At 45.5% G+C, this 20987-nt stretch overlaps 1 protein-coding gene across 3 annotated transcripts in view; it reads left to right on the top strand.

Annotated features, from left to right (window-relative positions):
• Positions 1-20987, top strand: part of MAP4K5 (mitogen-activated protein kinase kinase kinase kinase 5) — a 59757-nt gene that overhangs the window by 24998 nt on the left and 13772 nt on the right. For 2 of the 3 annotated variants that reach the window (XM_085225914.1, XM_085225916.1), the window contains 15 exons: positions 5620-5710; positions 6942-7006; positions 7863-7918; positions 9137-9184; positions 9275-9317; positions 10790-10862; positions 11761-11892; positions 12376-12438; positions 13529-13610; positions 14217-14333; positions 14660-14738; positions 16188-16246; positions 17178-17242; positions 19990-20034; positions 20926-20968. In XM_085225914.1, coding sequence (XP_085082040.1) covers positions 5620-5710; positions 6942-7006; positions 7863-7918; positions 9137-9184; positions 9275-9317; positions 10790-10862; positions 11761-11892; positions 12376-12438; positions 13529-13610; positions 14217-14333; positions 14660-14738; positions 16188-16246; positions 17178-17242; positions 19990-20034; positions 20926-20968 — 1061 coding nt within the window. The remainder of the gene's footprint in view (positions 1-5619; positions 5711-6941; positions 7007-7862; positions 7919-9136; positions 9185-9274; positions 9318-10789; positions 10863-11760; positions 11893-12375; positions 12439-13528; positions 13611-14216; positions 14334-14659; positions 14739-16187; positions 16247-17177; positions 17243-19989; positions 20035-20925; positions 20969-20987) is intronic. The other variant, XM_085225915.1, reaches the window with a different exon arrangement.

Raw genomic sequence — 20987 nt, 5'->3', positions numbered from 1 at the left:
AAGTCCAACCCACCCCACCTGCACTAAACCCATCATTGCCCACAGTGCCACATCTCCATGGCTCTTGAACACCTCCAGGGATGGTGACTCCACCACCTCCCTGGGCGGCCTATTCCAATGTATTACCACTCCTTTGGAGAAGAAACGTTTCATAATATCCAATGTTTTGGCTAGAGGAGGCATTACTATGAGTGGGAGAGACGCTGAGAAATTGCAGGTGTTCGGGAGGTAGTGGGGAGTGTGCCATTTGTGGTGAAGGCAGGTTGGTAAGGGATGCTCACAATTGTAAGTACACTTAATCTGACAAAATGCATGGAAGAAAAATAGTAACAATGAGATGGCAGCACTCAAAACATCCGGGGGGAAATTGGTTGTGGAATTAGAGCTGTCACTCCAAACATCTGTGTGCCGTGGCATTGCATTGCCATCAGTAATGTTTGTATCAGCTGACATAATCAGGACCATTGGCGGTTAGCACGTGGCAGCTGAGATGCCTGGCAATGAAATCTGCTGGTGGAAAGCTCATTGTTTCCAAATAGTTGTATCCTACTTGGAATCAAGTTTCTGAGCTTCAAGTTTTGGGACTTCACATTCCTTCTGTCAGACTGCAGGTTTCCTTTAATCCCAAGGAAAGAGGTATGGATAAAACAGTTCAAGTGCTGGAGTGACATTTAATGTATTGCTATTATTAAAGATGTAAAACTTTAATAGGATTTTTTTTGCAGTTTTCCAAAGGGTTGGCATACAGCAATGCAGGTCTGCGGGGCAGTAAAGAAAGCAAGGAGAGGGACACAATGGCAGTGCTCGTGCTCATAGTCTGTGCTCTGACCCTGCTGTTTGCCATCAGTGCCCCATACAGCAGTGTCTGCCCACGTGTGCTGGGAGCAGTGGCTCAGGGCTAGCTGGTACCACAACACTTGGCCTCTCATTAAGTGCTGCTGTCCCACCCTTGGGTGACTCTCAGAGCCTCCAGGAGCAGTCAGATCTCCCATCCCAGTTGCATGCGAGCCCTGGATGCTGCCTGCCCGTCCCTCCCACTGTTCCCACACAACATCATCCTATGATGCAGCACTGAGGTAATGCAGAATAAACCAAATACGACAATAGCTTCTTCCCCACGGAGCCTTCTGGACAGTGAAGTGAATCTCAGCTGATCCAGGAGAGGTGTGAGCAGTGACCCTGCAGGATGGGACCACTCAAAGCAGCCGGTGGAGCACATGACAGTATGACCAGGAGTAAATTTGCTTGCAAGCCATTAAGGTTAGGCACGCTCAGAATAATGCTGTATGATAGGCACCAAAGCCAGCAGTCCTTGTCATGCTGCAGAGTGGCTGTGTGGCCCAGGAGGGACATCTGGTATTGTGCCAATTCCACATAGGTGAGAACTAATGTCTGCAAATAGGAGAATTCACAAGTGTTAATGGGCCATCAGTTTTCTCAATGATCTCCTGCTTAGATATGGGCTTATCATGAATTTACCAGGCTTTACCTTGCTCAGCTTCTGAAATCTTACCCAATAGCTACTACCCAAGATGATACAGCCACAAATTCCTGTAGTCCTCCTCCCAACCAGCTGTGTTGGTGGACAAGCAGCTCTTTGTGCCCAGCAGCCCAGCTTGGACTGCAGGCTCTGCCCAGAGGAGAATATTCCATTGTAACCCTCCATTGTGTCCTGCATGGCTCGTTAGAGAGGTAAAATTGCATGATAGTAGCACGCTGTGGTGAGTCACTGCACTGCCTGTGTGATTTACAGCAGCTCCCTACGCTGCGCTTTTGCTCAGCGTGCCCCATAACCCATAATTGCAAACATGTGAGTAGACAGAAAGGACATTTTTCCAATTCCGTGTTATTTAGCATCAGGAGATCTCTGATGACTAAAACAGATGAAAATCTCTTTCTATGGATATATTATCACCTTTGAACTAAGGATTCTTATCTTGCTGTCTACTTGATGAAGTATTTTCTACAAATTCTTTCTCTTACTGTTGTCTTTATTTTCATGCTATCCAAGGATATTCAATTTTTGCCCTATTCCAGCATCTCTTGCCAAGATTAATACTCCAGCTGCCTGGAAACTCTGAATTCCATTGTTTTGAATTCATTCTTGTCGTCTTTGAAGCTCTATACATCTTCTCTGCTATCTTTGAGTCTGATCTTTCAGGATCTTTTTCGACATATTTTGGCCAGACTCTTCTCATGCTTACGTCTCTTCTTCTTTCCATCTGCTTGCTACTTTTCTGTCAGCTCTGGCTCACATAAAGCCTGGACCTCTCCTTCCAAATCTCTCTTAATTCCTTCTTTTGTAGGTTGCCCCATTTCTTGCATAGGTTGTCCATTTATTAATTGCAAATGAGAAGGTCATCTTCTGCGTGTTGCTTCACACAAGTGTTATCTCCATCCACACTGAGGTCAGTTTCTCATTGTTCGTTTGGTAGGAAAAACTTTTCATCATTACACTGATTATAGGTTAAGGCAATTTAAACCCATTTCTAGTTGTCCAATCATAGATATCTCCTGGGCTCCATCAGCAGAGGGGTGGCCAGCAGGGACAGGGAGGTGATTGTCCCCCTCTGCTCTGCTTTGTGAGGCCCCATCTGCAGTACTGTATCCAAGTGTGGAGCCCCCAGTACAGGAAAGACAGGGAGGTGGTGGAGAGGGTCCAGAGGAGCCACAAAGATGATCAGGGGGCTGCAGCACCTCCCCTACAAAGACAGGCTGAGGGAGCCGGGCTTGTTCAGCCTGGAGAAGAGAAGGCTGTGGGGTGACCTCAGTGCAGCCTTCAGTACCTAAAGGGAGCCTACAGACAGGAGGGGAGTCAGCTCTTGGAAAGGGGAGATAACAGCAGGACAAGGGGAAATGGTTTGAAGTTGAGGGAGGGCAGATTTCAGTTGGATGTGAGGGGGAAGTTGTTTGCTGTGAGAGTGGTGAGGTGCTGGAAGAGCTGCCCAGAGAGGCTGTGGATGCCCCGTCCATCCCTGGAGGTGTTCAAGGCCAGGTTGGATGGGGCCCTGGGCAGCCTGGGCTGCTGTGAGATGTGGAGGTTGGTGGCCCTGCCTGTGGTTTGGGGGGGGTTGGAGCTTCGTGATCCTTGAGGTCCCTTCCAACCTGGGCCATTCTGTGAAAAGCAGAACAAATTATTGCTGTTTTTTTTCCCCAAGTATCTTTTATGTATGTGAAGGTTGATATCTGCTGCAGTCTTTTTTCTAGTCCAAATCACCATATTTCCTTTGTTTTTCTCCCCACTAGTTACAGTTTTTAGTATTAACAATAGATGGTGGTCAGTGGCCCACAGTAGATGATCCAATCAATATGATAATGAAGGGCAATCCAGGATGCTGCCTACTGATTTTTCTGGTGTTTGGAACACTTCTTGTCCCCGATTTTCATGTGACAGCATTTAGCTCTTCTGAAATGCTGATTCTTGCTTATCAAAGACCCTTTGATTTGAGGATTCTCAATTCATTCTCTGAACTTTTGGACAAATTGCAGTGTTAGAGGAAGGCAGTACTTTGGTGTGGGGTGGGAGTTCTTTGCATTCACACTTGCTTAGATTGAACTTTCTAGGAAGACTTTTTAGTTTCAAAATGAGATATCTGTGAATACCTACCGATTTCCCTTTGGGTGTTTGTCACAGAAGTAGGAGGGATTGATCCACTTGGTTCAAACTCAACATTTCTTTGTTCATAGCAAGCATATATATGCAGGGTGCTCGACTCCAAGCCAAGCTATAGCTGAAAGGTGAGCCATAGAACAAGCAGCACAGTGTGAAGTCTGTACTAAATTCAGTTGCCTAGTTTGTGTTGCCTTTTCTTTTTCTCATTACGCAGAGAAAAGTACTGTTTGTGCTTCAAATGTCAAGAATCTTTTTTTAAGCTCCTCTCCTATTGTTTTTCTTTCCCTACTGAAGTCTTTCTCCCCATAATTAATAAATATTCAAGGAGCCCTTAAGGATTTGCTGGGCATGTATGTAGTTTTGTGTGTCATAGTTATTTCAAGACATGATTGAACAGCTTAATGTGTACGAGAGCTGAGATTTCCATTGTGATGAGCAGAGCTGTGGGGCAGCGTGTCTGTCCTGCAGGCTGTGCAAATCCAGCCAGAGTGCTCAGGTAGCTGATACAGCTGTCCTGGTCACCAAATGCACTCACAAGAGTGGCCATGAGGGCTCTGTGCTTCTCCTTGTGAGTCAGTGGTGGCTGAGTGGGCGTGCAGGCCATATGCTGCTGCAAAGCATTTGGAGACAGGATGTTGTTAATGATGAGCCTATGGTGAGCTGGCAGAAGTGATCGTCCAACCACTCTCTATCATCTTTGAAAGGCCGTGGAGAACAGGAGAGGTACCTGAGGGCTGCTGGCAAGTCAGTGCCACTCCAGTCTTCAGAAAGGGCAAAAGGAGGACCCAGAAAATGTAGGTCAGTCACACTCACCTCTGTCCCCAGGAAGGTGGTGGAACAACTTGTTCTGGATGCCCTCTCCAAGGAATTGTAAGAAAAGGTTATCAGGAGTGATCAGCGTGCATTCACCAAGGGGAAGTCGTGCTTGACCAACGTGGTAGCTTTCTGTGCTGTCATGACTGGCTGGGTAGATGGAGATAGAGCAGTGGATGTTGTCAGTCTTGACTTCAGCAAGGCTTTTGACACTGTCTCCCATAACATCTTTGTAGGTAAGCTTAGGAAGTGTGGGATAGACGGGTGGGCAGTGAGGTGAGGTGAGAACTGGTTGTCTGACAGAGCTCAGGCTGTGATCAATGCCACAGCTTGGTTAGAGGCTATAACTCCAGGGGTTGGTGGTGCTGGGTCTGGTCTCGTTCAACATCTTCATCAGTGACCTGGAGGAAGAGATAGAGTGCACCCTTAGTGAGTCTGCTGGTGATGCGAAGCTGGGAGGAGTGGCTGACACACCAGAAGGCTGTGCTGCCATTCTGTGAGGCCTGGACGGGCTGTGTTGGGTGGAGAGGAGCCTGATGAGGTTCAACAGGGGCAGATTTAGAGTCCTGTATGTGTGGAAGAATAACTGCATGGATCAGTACAGGTTGGGGCTGAGCTGCTGGGCGCTCTGCAGGACTTGGGGTCCTACTGACCAGCAGGGTGACCACAAGTCAGCAGAGTGTCCTGGTGGCCAAGGAGGGTGGTGGTGTCCTGGGGTGCTTCCAAACCTGATTATCTGGGATCTCTCCTGGCTTCAGAAGGTGACTCTGGCCTTACCTTGCTGTAGTCTTTACACCTGTGGCCAGGAGCCTTGTGCTGCAGGCAGCAAGGTATGCAGGTGAAGCACGGTTGCTCTGACAGCTGCCATCATGCTCCCATCCTACAGGGCTATCTCCTTTCCTCTGTGCTTGTGGAGCTGCCTTGGTCCATGGAGCACAGGTTCAGGACAGCCTTTCTTCATTGGCCTTTGAGAAATATTCACACCAAAGCAGATCATAGATCAAAGAATGGAAAATGAAAGGCTGATGTATGGAGAAAACTTACTGAAGAAGCTGATGTGTCAGAAAACTCTTGCGAAGGTTTAGCAGTTATCCAAACTCATGGCTGGTGTTTGTGAGTTACACACATGCTTTCAGTTCTCTTTCAAAGTTCATTTTTGTGTGCTCTAATGGTGACTGTTTCCTGTTTTTCAGGGGATGACTTTTCGTTGATCCAGCAGGAAATATATATGGTAAAAGAATGCAAACATTGCAACATAGTCGCCTATTTTGGGAGCTATCTCAGGTAAATAGCACTGCATTACCTGCATTTCTGCTGGGCTTTTCCTCCAGCAGTCTCCCTCTGGTTTATTACTTGTATCCTCTCTGTGTTCTTCTCTAGCTTGAATTCCATTCAGTTCTCTTCTGGCTTTAAAAAAAAAACACACACACACAGAAAAGTGACTAATACTTTGTTTTCTCTGCTGGCCAAAAGGCTGGAATATTTTTATCACTACGAACAGAAAGAAACTTTTCCCTTAGAGACTCTTGCAACATATCCAATCCTACTCACTTTGCTGGGCAGATTTTAAACGTCTATCACTCATAATATAAAACAAGCTCACTGTTTATCATGAGCAGAATTGCTTTGGGGTATGGTATTTAATGGCAGCATTAAAAGTGTGCTGGGAAAGTACAGGAGTGAGCTGTAAGGGAGCTCTCACTAGCTCTCACTCTGGGCTGCTGGTAAGCATTTCTCCTGGTTGTGGTGCTGCAGATGCGACGTACTGAGAGCAGGCATTGCCAGCTGGCTGCATCTGCAGGCACACACGTTAAATGTTATACAGCAAGTTGGGGGATATTTTCCATTTCTGTGGAGCACTGCCATTTATCAGTTGGCTCCGTGGGAATATATATCACCACTTTGCCCATTTGGTCTTTTTCTACGAGGCTTCACCTATGGATTTCTTGGAGGGCTGCATTTTTTCAAGTAATCTGTACAGCCCAAGTGGACTTCAGTGGAACAAAATAGCTGGATTTTGAAATCCCCAGCAGCTCTTCTGGAGGCTGTGTAGGATTTTTTAGATGTGATTAGGATGTCAATCTCAGAGTGAAACTGTGAATTTGGCGGGCTTGTCTAATGTGCTCTTGCTGATAGAAGGTAAACTTCAAGTGTTTGTTCTCCATCTTCTTCCTTGCAGTTAGGAGGGCACTGTTAAAGCAACACCTGATAAGTTAGATGTTGAAAGCTTGTCATTGATCTTTTATTTTGATGGATTGACAGGCTGAGGGAGCTGGGCTTGTTCAGCCTGGAGAAGAGAAGCTGCAGGGTGACCTCATTGCAGCCTTCAGTACCTAAAGGGAGCCTACAGACAGGAGGGGAGTCAGCTCTTGGAAAGGGGAGATAACAGCAGGACAAGGGGAAATGGTTTGAAGCTGAGAGAGGGCAGATTTCAGTTGGATGTGAGGGGGAAGTTCTTTGCTGTGAGGGTGACCAGCCAGGTTCTGATGTCTGTGTTTTGCCTTTCCTTGGATAGCCGTGAAAAGCTGTGGATATGCATGGAGTACTGCGGCGGGGGATCCCTCCAAGATATCTACCATGGTACTTTGGGAACTCATTTTAACCTCTGTACCCTTGGAATGATTTATGCAAAGAGGAAAATTTGAAAGCAAGTTACTGGGGATGGTTGGTGCTGGCTGGCATTGCATGTGTGTTTCTTAAGAAGTGAACACTTTTTTAGCTACAGTCAACAGATTTTGTAGAGAGCAATTCTCAATGTGGCAGCAGTCGCTCTGTGCTAATATCCTGCCATTCTAGGCCAGAATCATAGCATCACAGAATGGCCTGGGTTGCAAAGGAGCACAGTGCTCATCTAGTTCCAACCCCCTGCTATGTGCAGGGTCACCAACCAGCAGCCCAGGCCGCCCAGAGCCACATCCAGCCTGGCCTTGAATGCCTCCAGACATAGACTTTGTTTTTTAATCACACTGCTCCTTTCTCTCCTGATAGTTAGGTACAGGAGCTTGGTTTATGGTTTATCCCCCTGGAGGACTCTTCAGTACCTGCAGTGGCTGTACATTGTGAGCTCCTCTGTGCCTTTAGCTGCCTTCTGCCAGCCCTGCACCATTCATTGTTGGTGTGCAGTGGTAGTTGATCTCCTTTTTCTGAAGACACGGAAAAAAAAAGACCTTTAAGAAGTTTGCAACCAGAAATGGTGCTAATTGAATATGTAATCTCATTGTGGATATTGTCTTCTCTTAGTGTGCTGTTGTTTTTCTTGCAAAAAGCCTTTCTGTGAAGCAAACAAACAAAACCCTCGTTTCAGCTCAGTGTAAAATACAGTCCATGTAAAAAAAAGGCTCTTCACTCTCATGGCAGTACTGCTATTTGGCTGCTTCACAATGTTATTTACACGCTACAGGCTGTAGACTTACACACTTTTTATCTTTGTTTTCAGTCACGGGACCTCTGTCAGAGTTACAAATTGCATATGTTTGCAGAGAGACTTTGCAGGTACTGTTCTTCTACAGATGTATTATAGTCATATATGATAGAGGCTGTGTACGACAGTAGAGACAGAAGATGAGCGATTTCAGAAGACAGTGCTGTACCACCACTTCCATTTGTGAGCACTGGGAGTCTACTTGAGGCCAATCAGACAGTTTTCCGTATTGCATAATAAAAATCAGCAAGAAGCACAGCAAGGTTGTGCAAATATTTGCTTAGAATCACTGTCAGAACAGTGCTGCTTTCGTGCTGTAATTTGCAAAGGTGGATGTCTCTGTGGATCCCACTGCAGGACCAAAATACTAAAACTCAGTCCTGTTCCTGGCTCCTTGGTGATCCTGGTGGTGGCAGTGAAAGTGTGGAAGACAGGTCTTTGCAGGTTGTGACCACAGTGCTGTCTGGGCAGTTTTCATGCCTTGTTCTAACACAGCCGTTCAGTGCAGAAGTTGTTCAGGACAAAGTTCTGACTGTCGTTGCAGAAAGCAGCTAATACCCAGTAAGGAGGGTAAGTAACTGGGTAATAATAATAATTAAATTTTTAAAAAGATGTGTTTTGAACCGCCTTGATTATGGCATTAAATTCTAATCATTTATAGAGAAAAAAACCAGGTGGCTACAACTGTTTTGTTTTCTGATTGCCCGTCGTTGTAGAAATACAAGATAAGGTGATGCAGACAGTGTTTCTGCAAGGAACATTTCCATCCCTGCTGTCTGCATCCGTGGATAATTGCAGAAGAGAATCGTGAAGCCACACCTTTCCCAGGAGCAGTGGCTGAACTGCTCCCTGCTGGAGGTGGAGGTGCAGGCCCATCCAATCCCTTACCTGGCACTTCTGTTCCTGATCTCCTGCTGCTGCAGGAACTGGTATTGCAGGACGGGCAGCTCGACGGCTACACGGGCACCTGTTTGTTGAAACCTTCAGGATTTCAAACATACAGCTAATTTTAGTCAAGGAAAGCAGTGCTGTGAGTTGAGGCTTGTTCTGAACATGTCCGTTTACCAACATAAAATGCTCAGCAGTGACTGACTGAATGAGTCCTCACGTGCGTTGGCTGCAGCTGGGAGAGATGAGGAACAGAACCCAGCACACTTCCTATCTGCAAATCTCAATTATTTAATTTTCCAATAAAATACATTCAGTAATTAAAACTGGTTGAATGGGACTGGCTTTGCAGTCTGTTAACAGGAGTGATAATGAAGGGTTACGTCTCTTTTTATTTCCAGGGTCTCGCTTATTTGCATATGAAGGGGAAAATGCACAGAGATATAAAGGTAACTGGGAACTTTGGGAACCCTTAAACTTTCTACTGCAGGAAAATATTCCTGACAATGCATTTTAATATTCTATTTATTATGTTTTAGGGTGCAAATATTCTACTAACAGACCATGGAGACATCAAGTTAGGTAAGTGACCAGAATTTAACATGAAGACAGAAAGCAAATAGGAGATTTTGGATGCAGTCAATCATGAATTGAGCAAATGGTCTTTTAGCTTTTCTTTAAGGCAGGAATTTTTCTTGGTGAGATTATTCAGATTTTGTATGGCCTTGTTTTTGTTGAGCAGCACATGTACAGCAATGATTGAGCTTCCTATAAACGATAAAGCACATTCCAGCAGAACTCCTGTATTGGTGCAACCAGTTTTGTTAGATAATGTTCTCTGTGACATAAACCTCTTGTGTGTAAGAACATCTCAGAGTGCTGGAGGTCAGTAGTGGACAACAGAAGGTGTGTGTCCATGGGCACACACACATGGAGGAGATGAGAAGCCTTGCATTCTGTTACGAAGTTACAGTAATTGCTTTTCTCGGCCAACCAGCCCTGAAACCTCCCAGCTTTCCCTGGGACTGAGGTTACCTGGATGTTGATGGGTACGTTCCTAGCCAGAAGGGCAATTCTGCACCTGGCAGCCTGTTGCAGTGCAGGGTCTGTTCCTGGCTGTGCCTCCAGCCCAGCATATGGCGTTGGGTGTTTCCATGCAGGTGGAGGTGAGGAAACTCTCCTTTGTCAAGCACTCTGGGTTCCACAGACAAGCACTTAAAGAGATTAGGTTGCTGGCGTCCTCTAATGCCACTTTGCATGTAGAGGGGCACAGGCAGCCTGAATCTTTTGTCAGAACTCCCATCTGCCTGTCTGCTGCCTCTTCATAGGAGCCTACGTGCTGTGAGGGCTCTTCAGGAAGGAAGGAGCAGACAAGGTGGGAGACAGAATGTGACAGTCATAATCTGGGGTTGAAATAGGAGTGGTTGTGGGGCTTTGCTGCCCCTCAGAAAGTAAAAAACCTTGAAACTGATAGGAGCTTCCACTAGCTCCATTAAACTTGGCTTACACACTGGTACCTTACATTCGCCTGCCAAGCTAGTTAGATCTGTCCACAACTGTCCTCCAGCTATCATGCAATAAAAATAAAGCTGGACATGAATGTCTTTTGGTTCTGTGAGACCATCTGATTGTCTGCAGCTCTCAGTGAGGGGTAATTGTCCCCTAGACTGACTCTCCAGAAGCAAGAACAGATGGCCCCCCATGGCTCCTCTGGAAGTAACAGGAATAGTACTGTTTCCAAAGCATGACGCTGGTTTTCCTCTCGACTATTACATTGAATACCACTGAATTTTGTAAGATTGCTGCTTGGTGAGATGGAAAACCAGTGAGGAGGGGAGCAGGATTGTGAGTGAGCTGTAGAAACGAATGGTTTTAATTCAAAAATACTTGTTCACTGACATTAGTTGATCTTACTATTAACCTTTAACTGTCGAAGCTGAATGAATTTTTAATTTGCATTAGGAAAGAGTGCTTTTTCATAACATGGCACTTCCTAGAATGGAATTAGAGTGTTAAAATCAGATTTCTAAATGAACGATGATTTCATTTTCCAGCTGACTTCGGTGTAGCAGCAAAAATAACAGCCACCATTGCAAAGAGGAAATCATTTATCGGTACCCCTTACTGGTAAGAAACTATTTCCATTGCTATGTGCTTGCAAAGCTAAGCCTGTATTTACAAATCATACCAAGAGCTTGGGTTCTCAGGTTCTGAATGCATAATAAAATCACAGAACCATAGGATGGCCTGGGTTGCAAAGGAGCACAGTGCTCATCCAGTTCCAACCCCCTGCTATGTGCAGGTCGCCAACCAGCAGCCCAGGCTGCCCAGAGCCACATCCAGCCTGGCCTTGAATGCCTGCAGGGATGGGATGAGCATCCACAGCCTCCTTGGGCAACCCAGTGGCCGTTTAGTTTCTCACTAACTTTTTATCCTTCTCATGAATAAACCCAAAGATGTCTTTCAGTTTTCTTCACATTTCCTTCTGCACAGCAGAAAAACAGTTTTTAAACAATCTTTTAATCATCTCTAGTACTTAATTTTCCACGTAAGACAGCATTCCATATGCAGTCGTATCAGCGTAAATCTTGAGCTGGATTATGGATGTAAATTAACTGCCTTTGAGTTCTGACACTACCAGATGCCTTTCTTTTAGGGTGATGTTCTTAGTACTGACTCGATGTGTACATGCAGCTTAATCCAGACAATGGCATTTAATTGTTTGCTGCCCTCCTTATCCTGCAGCAGGAGGACGCAGGGCAGGAAGATTATCTGGTCATTAAAGCATTGCACCAGGAGTCATGAGGCTCTGGGTCTATTCCTAGCTCTGCTGGCCAGTTGGTGACCTCAGGTAGAACACGCAGCTTCTGTGTTTTCTCCCCTGCTGCCGGGTGAGGGGAGGCACAGCAGCCTCCTGGTGGGGCTTTCTGCACTGCAGTCACCTGTCGTGCTGCGTGACTCCGTGTGTGGGCACCGATTCCTGTTTGGCTCTTTTCTCTGACCGAGCGATGTCTTCTGTTTGAAGGATGGCCCCAGAGGTGGCGGCGGTGGAGAAGAACGGCGGCTACAACCAGCTCTGTGACATCTGGGCAGTCGGCATCACAGCCATCGAGCTGGCGGAGCTTCAGCCCCCCATGTTCGACCTGCACCCCATGAGGTGTGTGGGCAGGGCACCCTGCTTACCCTGCTCATCCCCTTCAGCCCCAGCGGGGACTGCTGCCTGCAGCCCAGCCTTCTTCAAGGCTCCTTCACCAAGCAGCTCCTTGCTGCATGAGCCGTGTCTGTGTTGAAGACACCGGTCCGAAGCTAAAGGCTTAAATTTAGAATTGAAATTGTAAATGGAGATTTAAAATTATTTTTTTAATTGTAGTGTCTGCAGCGCTGCGATTAAGTATAATAAATTGGTAGAGAAACCGAAACCTTTTGCTTAACAGGATTATGCATGGCATTAAGAAGATTTTATTTAAAGATAAGAAAATCATCAGCTTTACCATGTCTGTCCTCTAACACTGTAGAGGCTGTAATCCAGTTTCACCATTACGGTTCTTATCATAAACTATTAATTTAAAGTGTTTAGATACCAGAATGAAAATGGATCTTTTTCCTCCATATAATAACCTTTTTTTTCCTTTACCTTCAGGGCTTTGTTCTTAATGTCAAAAAGTAATTTTCAACCACCAAAGCTAAAGGAAAAAGCAAAATGGTAGGTTAAGCCCTTTTCTTTGCTCAGTATGTTGTAGACATTATGAACAAAAAAATGCTTCATAGAACCATGGGTTGCAAAGGCCCACAGTGCTCCTCCAGTTCCAACCCCCTGCTATGTGCAGGTCACCAACCAGCAGCCCAGGCTGCCCAGAGCCACATCCAGCCTGGCCTTGAATGCTTGCAGGGATGGGGCATCCACAGCCTCCTTGGGCAACCTGTTCCACTGCCTCACCACCCTCTGGCTGAAAAACTTCCTCCTCATATCCAACCCAAACCTCCCCTGTCTCAGTTTAAAACCATCCCCCTTGTCCTATCACCACCCACCCTCACAAACAGCCGTTCCCCCTCCTGTTTATCCGCTCCCTTCAAGCATTAAAGGCCACAATCAGGTCTCCCTGCAGCCTTCTCTTCTCCAAGCTAAACAAACCCAATTCAACTTTTCTTCATAGGTTGTCTTCATACTTGTCACTACTGAAGGTGGAAGGCTGTGAATAATAGCATAGGTTGGTTTTAAACTCATTGGCTTGAGATGTGACTTTACCTGAAGGAAGACTCAGTGAGAAGCAGCTCACTGGTTGTTCCAAGTGTCCCTGAAGAGCAAATGGGGGAACTGAGCTCCATCAGCAGGACATAATTCAAAATCAAACATACTAGGGCTTATGTTGTCCACAGAAGAAGAACCACCTAAAGACTGAACTTTGTCTGGAATTTTGTACTTTATTTTCCTATCTGTAGCCAAGATCAGTTACGTGGGTTTGCCTGGAGTTTGAGGGTTTGCTGGATACCTGAGTCACAGTTTTTATTTCCAATGCTTAGTTCTGTAACAACTGACTCTGGAAAAAGCTGAAATAGTGCCTCGTGTGCTTAATTTGTTTTCTCTATGCTATTGAAACATTTGCCATGCAAGGTCCAGTAATTGGATTTATATTTCCCCTATTTTGTTAACTTGGTAACATAATTATTCAAACCTGGGGTGCGTGGAGGTACTTAGGCAGCGTTCCAACTTTGTGCATCTCTTTTGTTCAGTAATTTAAATCATAAATATCTTCCTGAAAATAAATAGAAAACCTCATTTTTCTTTCTTTAAGGTCATCAACATTCCATAATTTTGTCAAAATAGCACTTACAAAAAATCCAAAGAAGAGACCAACAGCAGACAGACTCCTTGCTGTAAGTGACAGGGGACGTTGTGCAACAGCCATAAGTGATCTCTTGCTTCAAAATGAGCAGCGAATCAATGGGAAATCAAACTGGAACAGTGTTCTTTCTCTGATCCTACAGTGTGTGGTGAAATCTGAATGAAGGAGACATTAGTCAGCTATGAGAAGTAGCGAGATTTTATTCAGGGAGAAGGATTTATTTGACATTTGGTAGGGATAATTACAGGAGGTTGTCTGGTGTTCTCTCTTCAGCGTGTCCTTTGTACAGGTGGGTGCATCAGCCCATAAGGCATAGCCATGTAGGTGTTCACCCTTCCTGCCACACAAACAGAAAACTGATCTCTTTCGTATTTTTCCTGTCTTGCTACACTTGACCAAGCTACTACTTATATAAAAAATGAAGTTAACATGTAATTGTTTGAGATTACTTCCCAGTTTACAACTGGCCAAAAGTGTGTCATTTCCTTGCTTACTGGGGGGGATATCGAGTATGGCTAAAGAAATAGTTGAGCCCCCAGAAAAGAGGCAAAATTCAGTAGCATTCTGAATTGAACGTTTGTTATTTCAAGTTGCAGATCAAGTGTATGTTGTAACTTGCTCTTTTTTGTGGTTTTAGCATAGCTTTGTAGGTCAGCCTGGTCTTTCACGATCTTTAGCAGTTGAGCTGTTGGACAAAGTTAATAATCCTGACAACCACACACACTGCAGTGAAGTGGATGATGATGATTTTGAGGTAAGAACATCTTTCATTTTCTGATTTTGGGTAAAAATACTGTTTAAATATCTTGTTTTGCTCTCACCATGTATGACTGCAACTTGACAGGGGCACTGCCCCATTTTTAGAGCATCCTGTAAGATGCTGTGCTGGAGGAACCAGGACATCTTAGCAGTTTGTCACACTTCTGTCTAGGAAGTGTGGTCCTGGGTCTTGGCTAGGACAAAGACAATGTATGTTTCAATATGCAAGTCTGCAACACCTCTTCTTCCTCCTTGTTGGTTTGGTTGTTGATTGAGATCTGACATAAAACCACATAACTTCTTATTTTTATTTCCTTGCAGCCTCATTCTGTTATTCGCCATACGATTCGTTCTACAAACAGGAATGTTAGGGCAGAAAGAACAGCATCAGAGATAAACTGTAAGTTCCTGATGTATTTCACCCACATGGTGGTGGTGCTTTGTTTCTACCAATAGGAGGACATTGGGGTCGTTGTTCAGCTGCATACCCTGGAAATTCTGTTCCACTGTAGGCACATATGAGAAACAAAAGCAGAAGAAACAGTGCACACACATGAATCTTCAATGATATTTTCATAGAATCACACAATGGTTGGGTTGGAAGGGTCCTTAAAACCCACCCAGCCCCAACCCCTTCATGGGCAGGGAGACCTCCCTCCTGCTCAGGCTGCCCAAGGCTCATCCATGGCCTTGAGCACCTCTAGGGATGGACACCCACAGCTCTCTGGGCAGCACTACCAGCACCGTTTTTCCAAAACTGAAATTAAAACTCACATATTGTTCCGTTTCATTTCATCTCATTGCTGCACAGTAATGTTTAGGTAGAAATCTTTTGTGGCCAATGTAGTTTTTCCAGTTCTGTGATCTCACCTTAAGCATTACAAAATAACAAAATCACTAATTACAAGTAAGCACCAAAAATTAAGAGTGACTTGATAGTTAGAAAGGCATATTTTCCCATGACTCCATTAGCTGTTATTCTGCAAGGAAACAGGTTGCCCAAGGAGGCTGTGGATGCCCCATCCCTGCAGGCATTCAAGGCCAGGCTGGATGTGGCTCTGGGCAGCCTGGGCTGCTGGTTGGCGACCTGCACACAGCAGGGGGTTGGAACTGGGTGAGCACTGTGGGCCTCTGCAACCCAGGCCATGCTGTGATTCTGTGATATGATACAGTAAAATGGTAGCACTTTGTCCATGACAGGGCGTTGGAACAAAGTGATCTTTGTGGTTCTCGTCCAACCCTTGGCATTCTGTGATTTTGTGTTTTTCTTCACACTGATTCAAATTCATTAATTAAATCTTTTCTTGACCCTGACCTGTGATTTTAATAGCTGTCCTCACCAGGGTGTGTGCCAACTCCGTGCATTTTCTTTTCATAAAACCTTTTATTTCCTTTTAAAACAAGATTGATGCTCTACTCTGTTAGATCTAAGATGAAATTTTGAGCATAGAAACTCTTTCGGGGTTTGGACAAATGCTTGTGGTAGCATAAATACTGGCTGCTCTGAGTCACATACGTCTCACTTTTAGGAGGCATACTGTTAAAAGCCTTTTACTTTTTTTTTTTTCCCCACGTGCATTAAAAATAATTTGTGGTTATACAGTTACATATCAATGTGCTTTCATATTGCAACTTGGTATTACTTTTCATCTCTTCCTGTGTGTTTCACATTTGCAAATTCAAGCATTTGGGTAATAATAGGACTTGCAGCGATCGTCATTTTATAGTCCAGTTAAGTGTTATGAATGTTCCTGCACCATTCTACAACACGTGTTTCACTGCAGTAAGCACTGGAAGGGCATCAGCACAATGCTGAGTGTATTAAAGCAGACAACATCATGTTTTGTAGTTGATAAGCTCCAGTTTGAGCCCCCTCTGCGGAAAGAAACAGAAGCTCGGGATGAAATGGTAAGGACAAGTTTGGATTTTCCTTCATTTCTTCAAATCACAGCACTTTCCTTGTGTTGCAGTTCAACTCCAAGTAGTATGTATGTGTCTGAGGCACAGAGTCATGAGAAGACTACTCTTGGTCCCCAGACAATCACCACATTTTTAAGAAAATGAATTGCCCTCTGTGCTTTGTGCAGAGAGTCACGCTCAGATGAGAAAAACTACAAGAGCCAATTAATCTGATAATGTGAAGAGGCTGTTCTGCATTTGAGTCTCTGGTCTTTCTGTCATCGGTTTATTTGCTACTTGCTCCTGGCAGTGCAGCATGCAGGATTTTTGCCCCCATGAGCTGCTGCTGTTGATCCCAGCTCTCAGCAGCTTACTGAAGAGCAGATAATGAGCCTCCTTTTGGGTCTCTGTGTGGCTGTGTGTATGAGGGCTCCATTGCTAAGTGATGTGAATAGAAACAGCTGCCAGTAACTGTGATTTGGAGACGCCAGCTCTCAGTGCTCCAGAAATACCCCATTTCTGTGTTTTAAACAAAGTTCATCCTTTTTGAATGGGACATCTGAGATTTATCCATTTGTTACTGATGAGGTCCCCTTGCTCTATGTGTAGTGACAGGAATGCTCTCAGTCTGGAGGTGGCTGTGCTGTGCTGGGTGTCTTGGAAGTGCTCTGACTGGAAAATCCATCTCTCATCATAAATTGTTGTTTTCATGTTATATATTAATTGCTGCTGGCACTGTGCCATTCTCAGATGCTGCTTTTCAGTCTGAGCCGAAGGAGAAGACATTATTTTTTCAATAATTGTAACAATACTGTAAAATATGACCTCACTTTGGAATTTTATTTTATTCTTATGGGTCGCTTGGGAATGTCCCAGGCCTTTTCATACTTTGGCTTCTGTTTGGTAGGGGAAAAAACAATAACCATCTCTGCATCCTCAGGTTGTGGCAGCTGGTACCGATTTTGCTTCGCATTGGAATCCTTTTGTTGAAGGTGGAAGCAGCAAGTGAGTACAGAGTTTAAAAACATCTTGGTTTTTGTGTGACTTAATGAGAAAATAGAGTCTGAAAAGAAAAAACTTTGAGCTGGAAAACCACACCGTCAGCTCAAGTCCTTTTAGAAATAAAAAAAAAAATGAAAGGAAATTTTATCTGGTTTGCAGTTGTCCTGCAGTTGGTTGGTCCTTGTCTTGGGGAATGGATTTTAATCTCTTTTAATGATGAACAGTGGTTTACTTAAAACTTGTAGATGGAAAGCAAAGCAAAGCATTCAAATATGCCAACCCTGCTGAAATAATGCTGCCAGAGGTAATTTTTGGAAGGAAAAGCAGTAACCTTGCAAGGGCTGAGTTCAGGATCCTGTGCTGCCCTTACACTTCTCTTGTGAGCTGTTCATATAGCTGTGACATCCTGTGGCTACAGTCAGGGCTTGGCAATAGGCAAAGCAGAAAAGAGCTCTGCACATGCAGTGCTGTGAGTGCTGGGGGTGTTGTCATCCTGCTCAGGGTTTGAGGCTGCAGGCTTGGAGGCAGAGCTATGATTTCCCCTGGGCTGAAGCTGCCCTGAGGTGAGAGAGCACAACTCTGCCCATGTTAGGGCTGAACTGAACATGTCTGTGGCTTCCTTGGGCTGCAAACTACCACCTTCTGCCTCTAAAGGGACGTGCACAACCTCCTTGGGCATCCTCTTCCAGGGGGTGAGGCAATGGAACAGGTTGCCAAGGAGGCTGTGGATGCCCCATCCCTGCAGGCATTCAAGGCCAGGCTGGATGTGGCTCTGGGCAGCCTGGGCTGCTGGTTGGCAACCTGCACACAGCAGGGGGTTGGAACTGGGTGAGCACTGTGCTCCTTTGCAACCCAGGCCATTCTAGGATTTGGAATTTGTGAGCAGTAGTATGGAAGTCAGCAGTAGCAATGTGCATACACGGGGAAGGTGGCCTTTAGGTTGAAATAACGGCCAGGCAAACAGAGCCCATTTCCAAGCTTTGTTTGGAGCTGAGCAGCACACAATACATTTCTTTGGCTTTTTTGAAGATAAGGTCTTGCATAAGCTGCCAGCTGACACTGCAGCCCCCTGAGGGATGACTGCGTCGTGCAGATTGCCTTTGGGTCTTTTTAAACTCAGCTCATTTTTCTGTTCTCACTGTCATCACAGTACAAGTTCCACGAGGCTTTCAAGGCCCTGCCTTCGCCTGTCCATCAGTGACAGTCTCTTCTCTCATTCCCTCATTCCTGTTGTTTGCATGACCTCCGTGAGCCCGAAAGCCTTTGTGGTGAGCAGTGAGCTCCATGCAGACAGCAGGAGGGAGGTGGGCTCTGAGTTCCCATCTTCCTGCCCTCCTGCAAAGCAATTTCCTGATTCGATTCTGTAGCTTTTCTAACGCTGTCTAAACCAGACTTTGTGAAAGCAGAATGAATGTATCTGTAGCAAACATTGCTGTAAACTTGGAAATAGATATGGGTTTTCTACACCATCCCTCTCACTGAAAGAACAGTCATAACATTTCTGGATGGTGAATCCGCACCGCTTTCTTGGAATCCACTTCCAGTTGGGAAAGATAAACAGGAAATGCAGAGCTTGTGTGTGCCCAGCAGTGCTGGATAACCCCAGGGCTGCACAGAGAGGATGTGCACTGCAGCTCTCCACGTGCTGGGGCTTTTATCAGCCTTGGTGATGGATCTGTTCGACTCCGGAATCGCTTTGCTGGAAATCAGCACAGCAAACACTGTACCTGGAGATGGAACTTATTTGGTGGCTTTTCCCAGTCATTGTAGCATTTAGAAATGACTTGTGTAGATTTCCTGCCTTGTGGAGGTGGGTTTTGTGGATGGGTGGGCCTTTGTTCTGTTAGTTTTTTGCTAGTTCCTGTTGACAGCTGTTTTTTCCTTCAGATTGAATACATTGTAGGGAAATTGTGCAGCCATGCAGATTTGTTTGCGTTAGTTTTTGTGTAACGTTTCCATTTTCCTGTTAGGGCTGTCACCATTCCTTGCTGGGTGATATGGAAGGATGTGTGCTGATGGCTTTCAGGTCTCCGCACCTGAGGCTGAGGCTTTGTCTGCAGGTTCTGGGTTGCTCTGGCTTTCTGCAGCCCCTTCCAGCTCAGTCTTGCTGGCTGCAGAAGCCCAGACTTCACAGTCCCACAACAGCATCCTAAGAAATACATTTCCACATGCAATCCATGTTATTTACGGCTTTTTTTAAGACACAACTTGGAAATTGCCAGCTTGCAAAATTCAATCCATTTGTGTTTGTCTCAGGATGATATTCCCAGGGCTGCCCTGAGCCTCCAGTCACAATTTCTCTTCCTGCCCCTGGGTAGCTTTGAAACTGCAGTTTGCACAGTGATGGGAAGCAGGCTGTGTCTTGGGCATACAGCACCAGAGGAATCCATCTGCTGCCACTTTTTCTTTGCAAAGACCTTTCTCCATTTGTCCCCCAGAGGCTTCCTTTGTTCTCCCCTTTTCGATTGCACTGTTAGCAGGCATTTGGCAATATTTACAGTGCCACATAGGGAAAGGAATGGTATGCTGATAGCAGTAGTGTGGAAGAGAGCTATTATGATTCCTGGGGGCAGGTGGGAAGGGAAGGAAGGGACTGTGCCAACTCGAGAAGAGGACTTAATGCAGTGAGTGAGAGCGCTTTGCTTTGAGAAGGGCTGGGAGGTGCTCGTTCTGAATGGTGTCACCAATGGATTTGGTTGCATGTGTGAACCTCAGAGCAGGACTCTTAATTTTATAAACCTCTCACCTAGGGGACTGCTTACAAAGTTTGGCGATGGGAGCGAAGATGTTGAAGAGTGAGTGAACCTCCTTCGTGTGCAGCTGCATTCGCTCCGTGTGGCTCTCGCTAAGCAGGCAGTGCTCTGGCAAAAGCTCTTCCTTTAAAAGGCTGCAGGCAGCTTTGCCACTCATAAAGTGAAGGCTGGTTGTGCTCCAAGGTCTAACGCGCGCTTGTCTGTTGTCTGACCATCTGGAGAACGTATGCACAGCGATGCTTTCTTCCTTGCTCTCCTCCTTTGGAGTGTATGGAAGCACCTGATACTTGCAGGCTGACTTGGCACTGACTAATCCACCCAGGCCTAACAGTGCCGTGGGCATGCAGATATCTCTGCAGAGCTCTGCGGGGTTTGTGCAGCTCCTCTGAGCCAGAAGAAAAGCTGCAAACTGCACGGAGTGGCTGGGAACCTGCGTGCTGCTGGGTCCTGAGTTTGGATGCAGTTGGGACTGTTGTTTATAGACCTCCAGTGGTTTTGTTTTGCCACCTTGACAAATCCGGGGAGGACACTGCTCTGTGACATGACTTACTGGCTGGTCCAGAAATGCTGCATTTTCACTGTCAGGAAGCATTTTCTAGTAAAACAAACACAAAAGCAACATTCAAATAGTGGGAGGGTGGTGCCTGCAGAGAACCAGTCCCTTTACCTGTATGATGTGCTTATCATGCAGTGCTCTCTGACAGCTGCATTTATGAAAGAACGTAGGTTTTTATGAAAACAACACCTCTAACAACATTAACATGCTTTCTTCCTCCCCCCCAGTCTTGGACTTCTGGTTTAACTCCATTTGTGCAAAGCTGCAGTCGGTCTTTTCTATGCATCTAGCTTCTCTTATTTACAGTCTTTGTTCTCAAGCAATTCTATTTATGTTGTTGGTTTAACTAAGACAGCTTCTGCATCTTTTCATTTTAGGTCAACCCTTAAGCGAGCAGGGCCACCTCCACTGCCCCCTAAGGTAAGTGATTGTGAGTTTC

Source organism: Meleagris gallopavo, chromosome 5 (genome assembly GCF_905368555.1).
Source record: "Meleagris gallopavo chromosome 5, MGAL_WU_HG_1.1, whole genome shotgun sequence".
NCBI lineage: Eukaryota > Metazoa > Chordata > Aves > Galliformes > Phasianidae > Meleagris > Meleagris gallopavo.
This window is presented reverse-complemented; position numbering and strand designations above follow the sequence as displayed.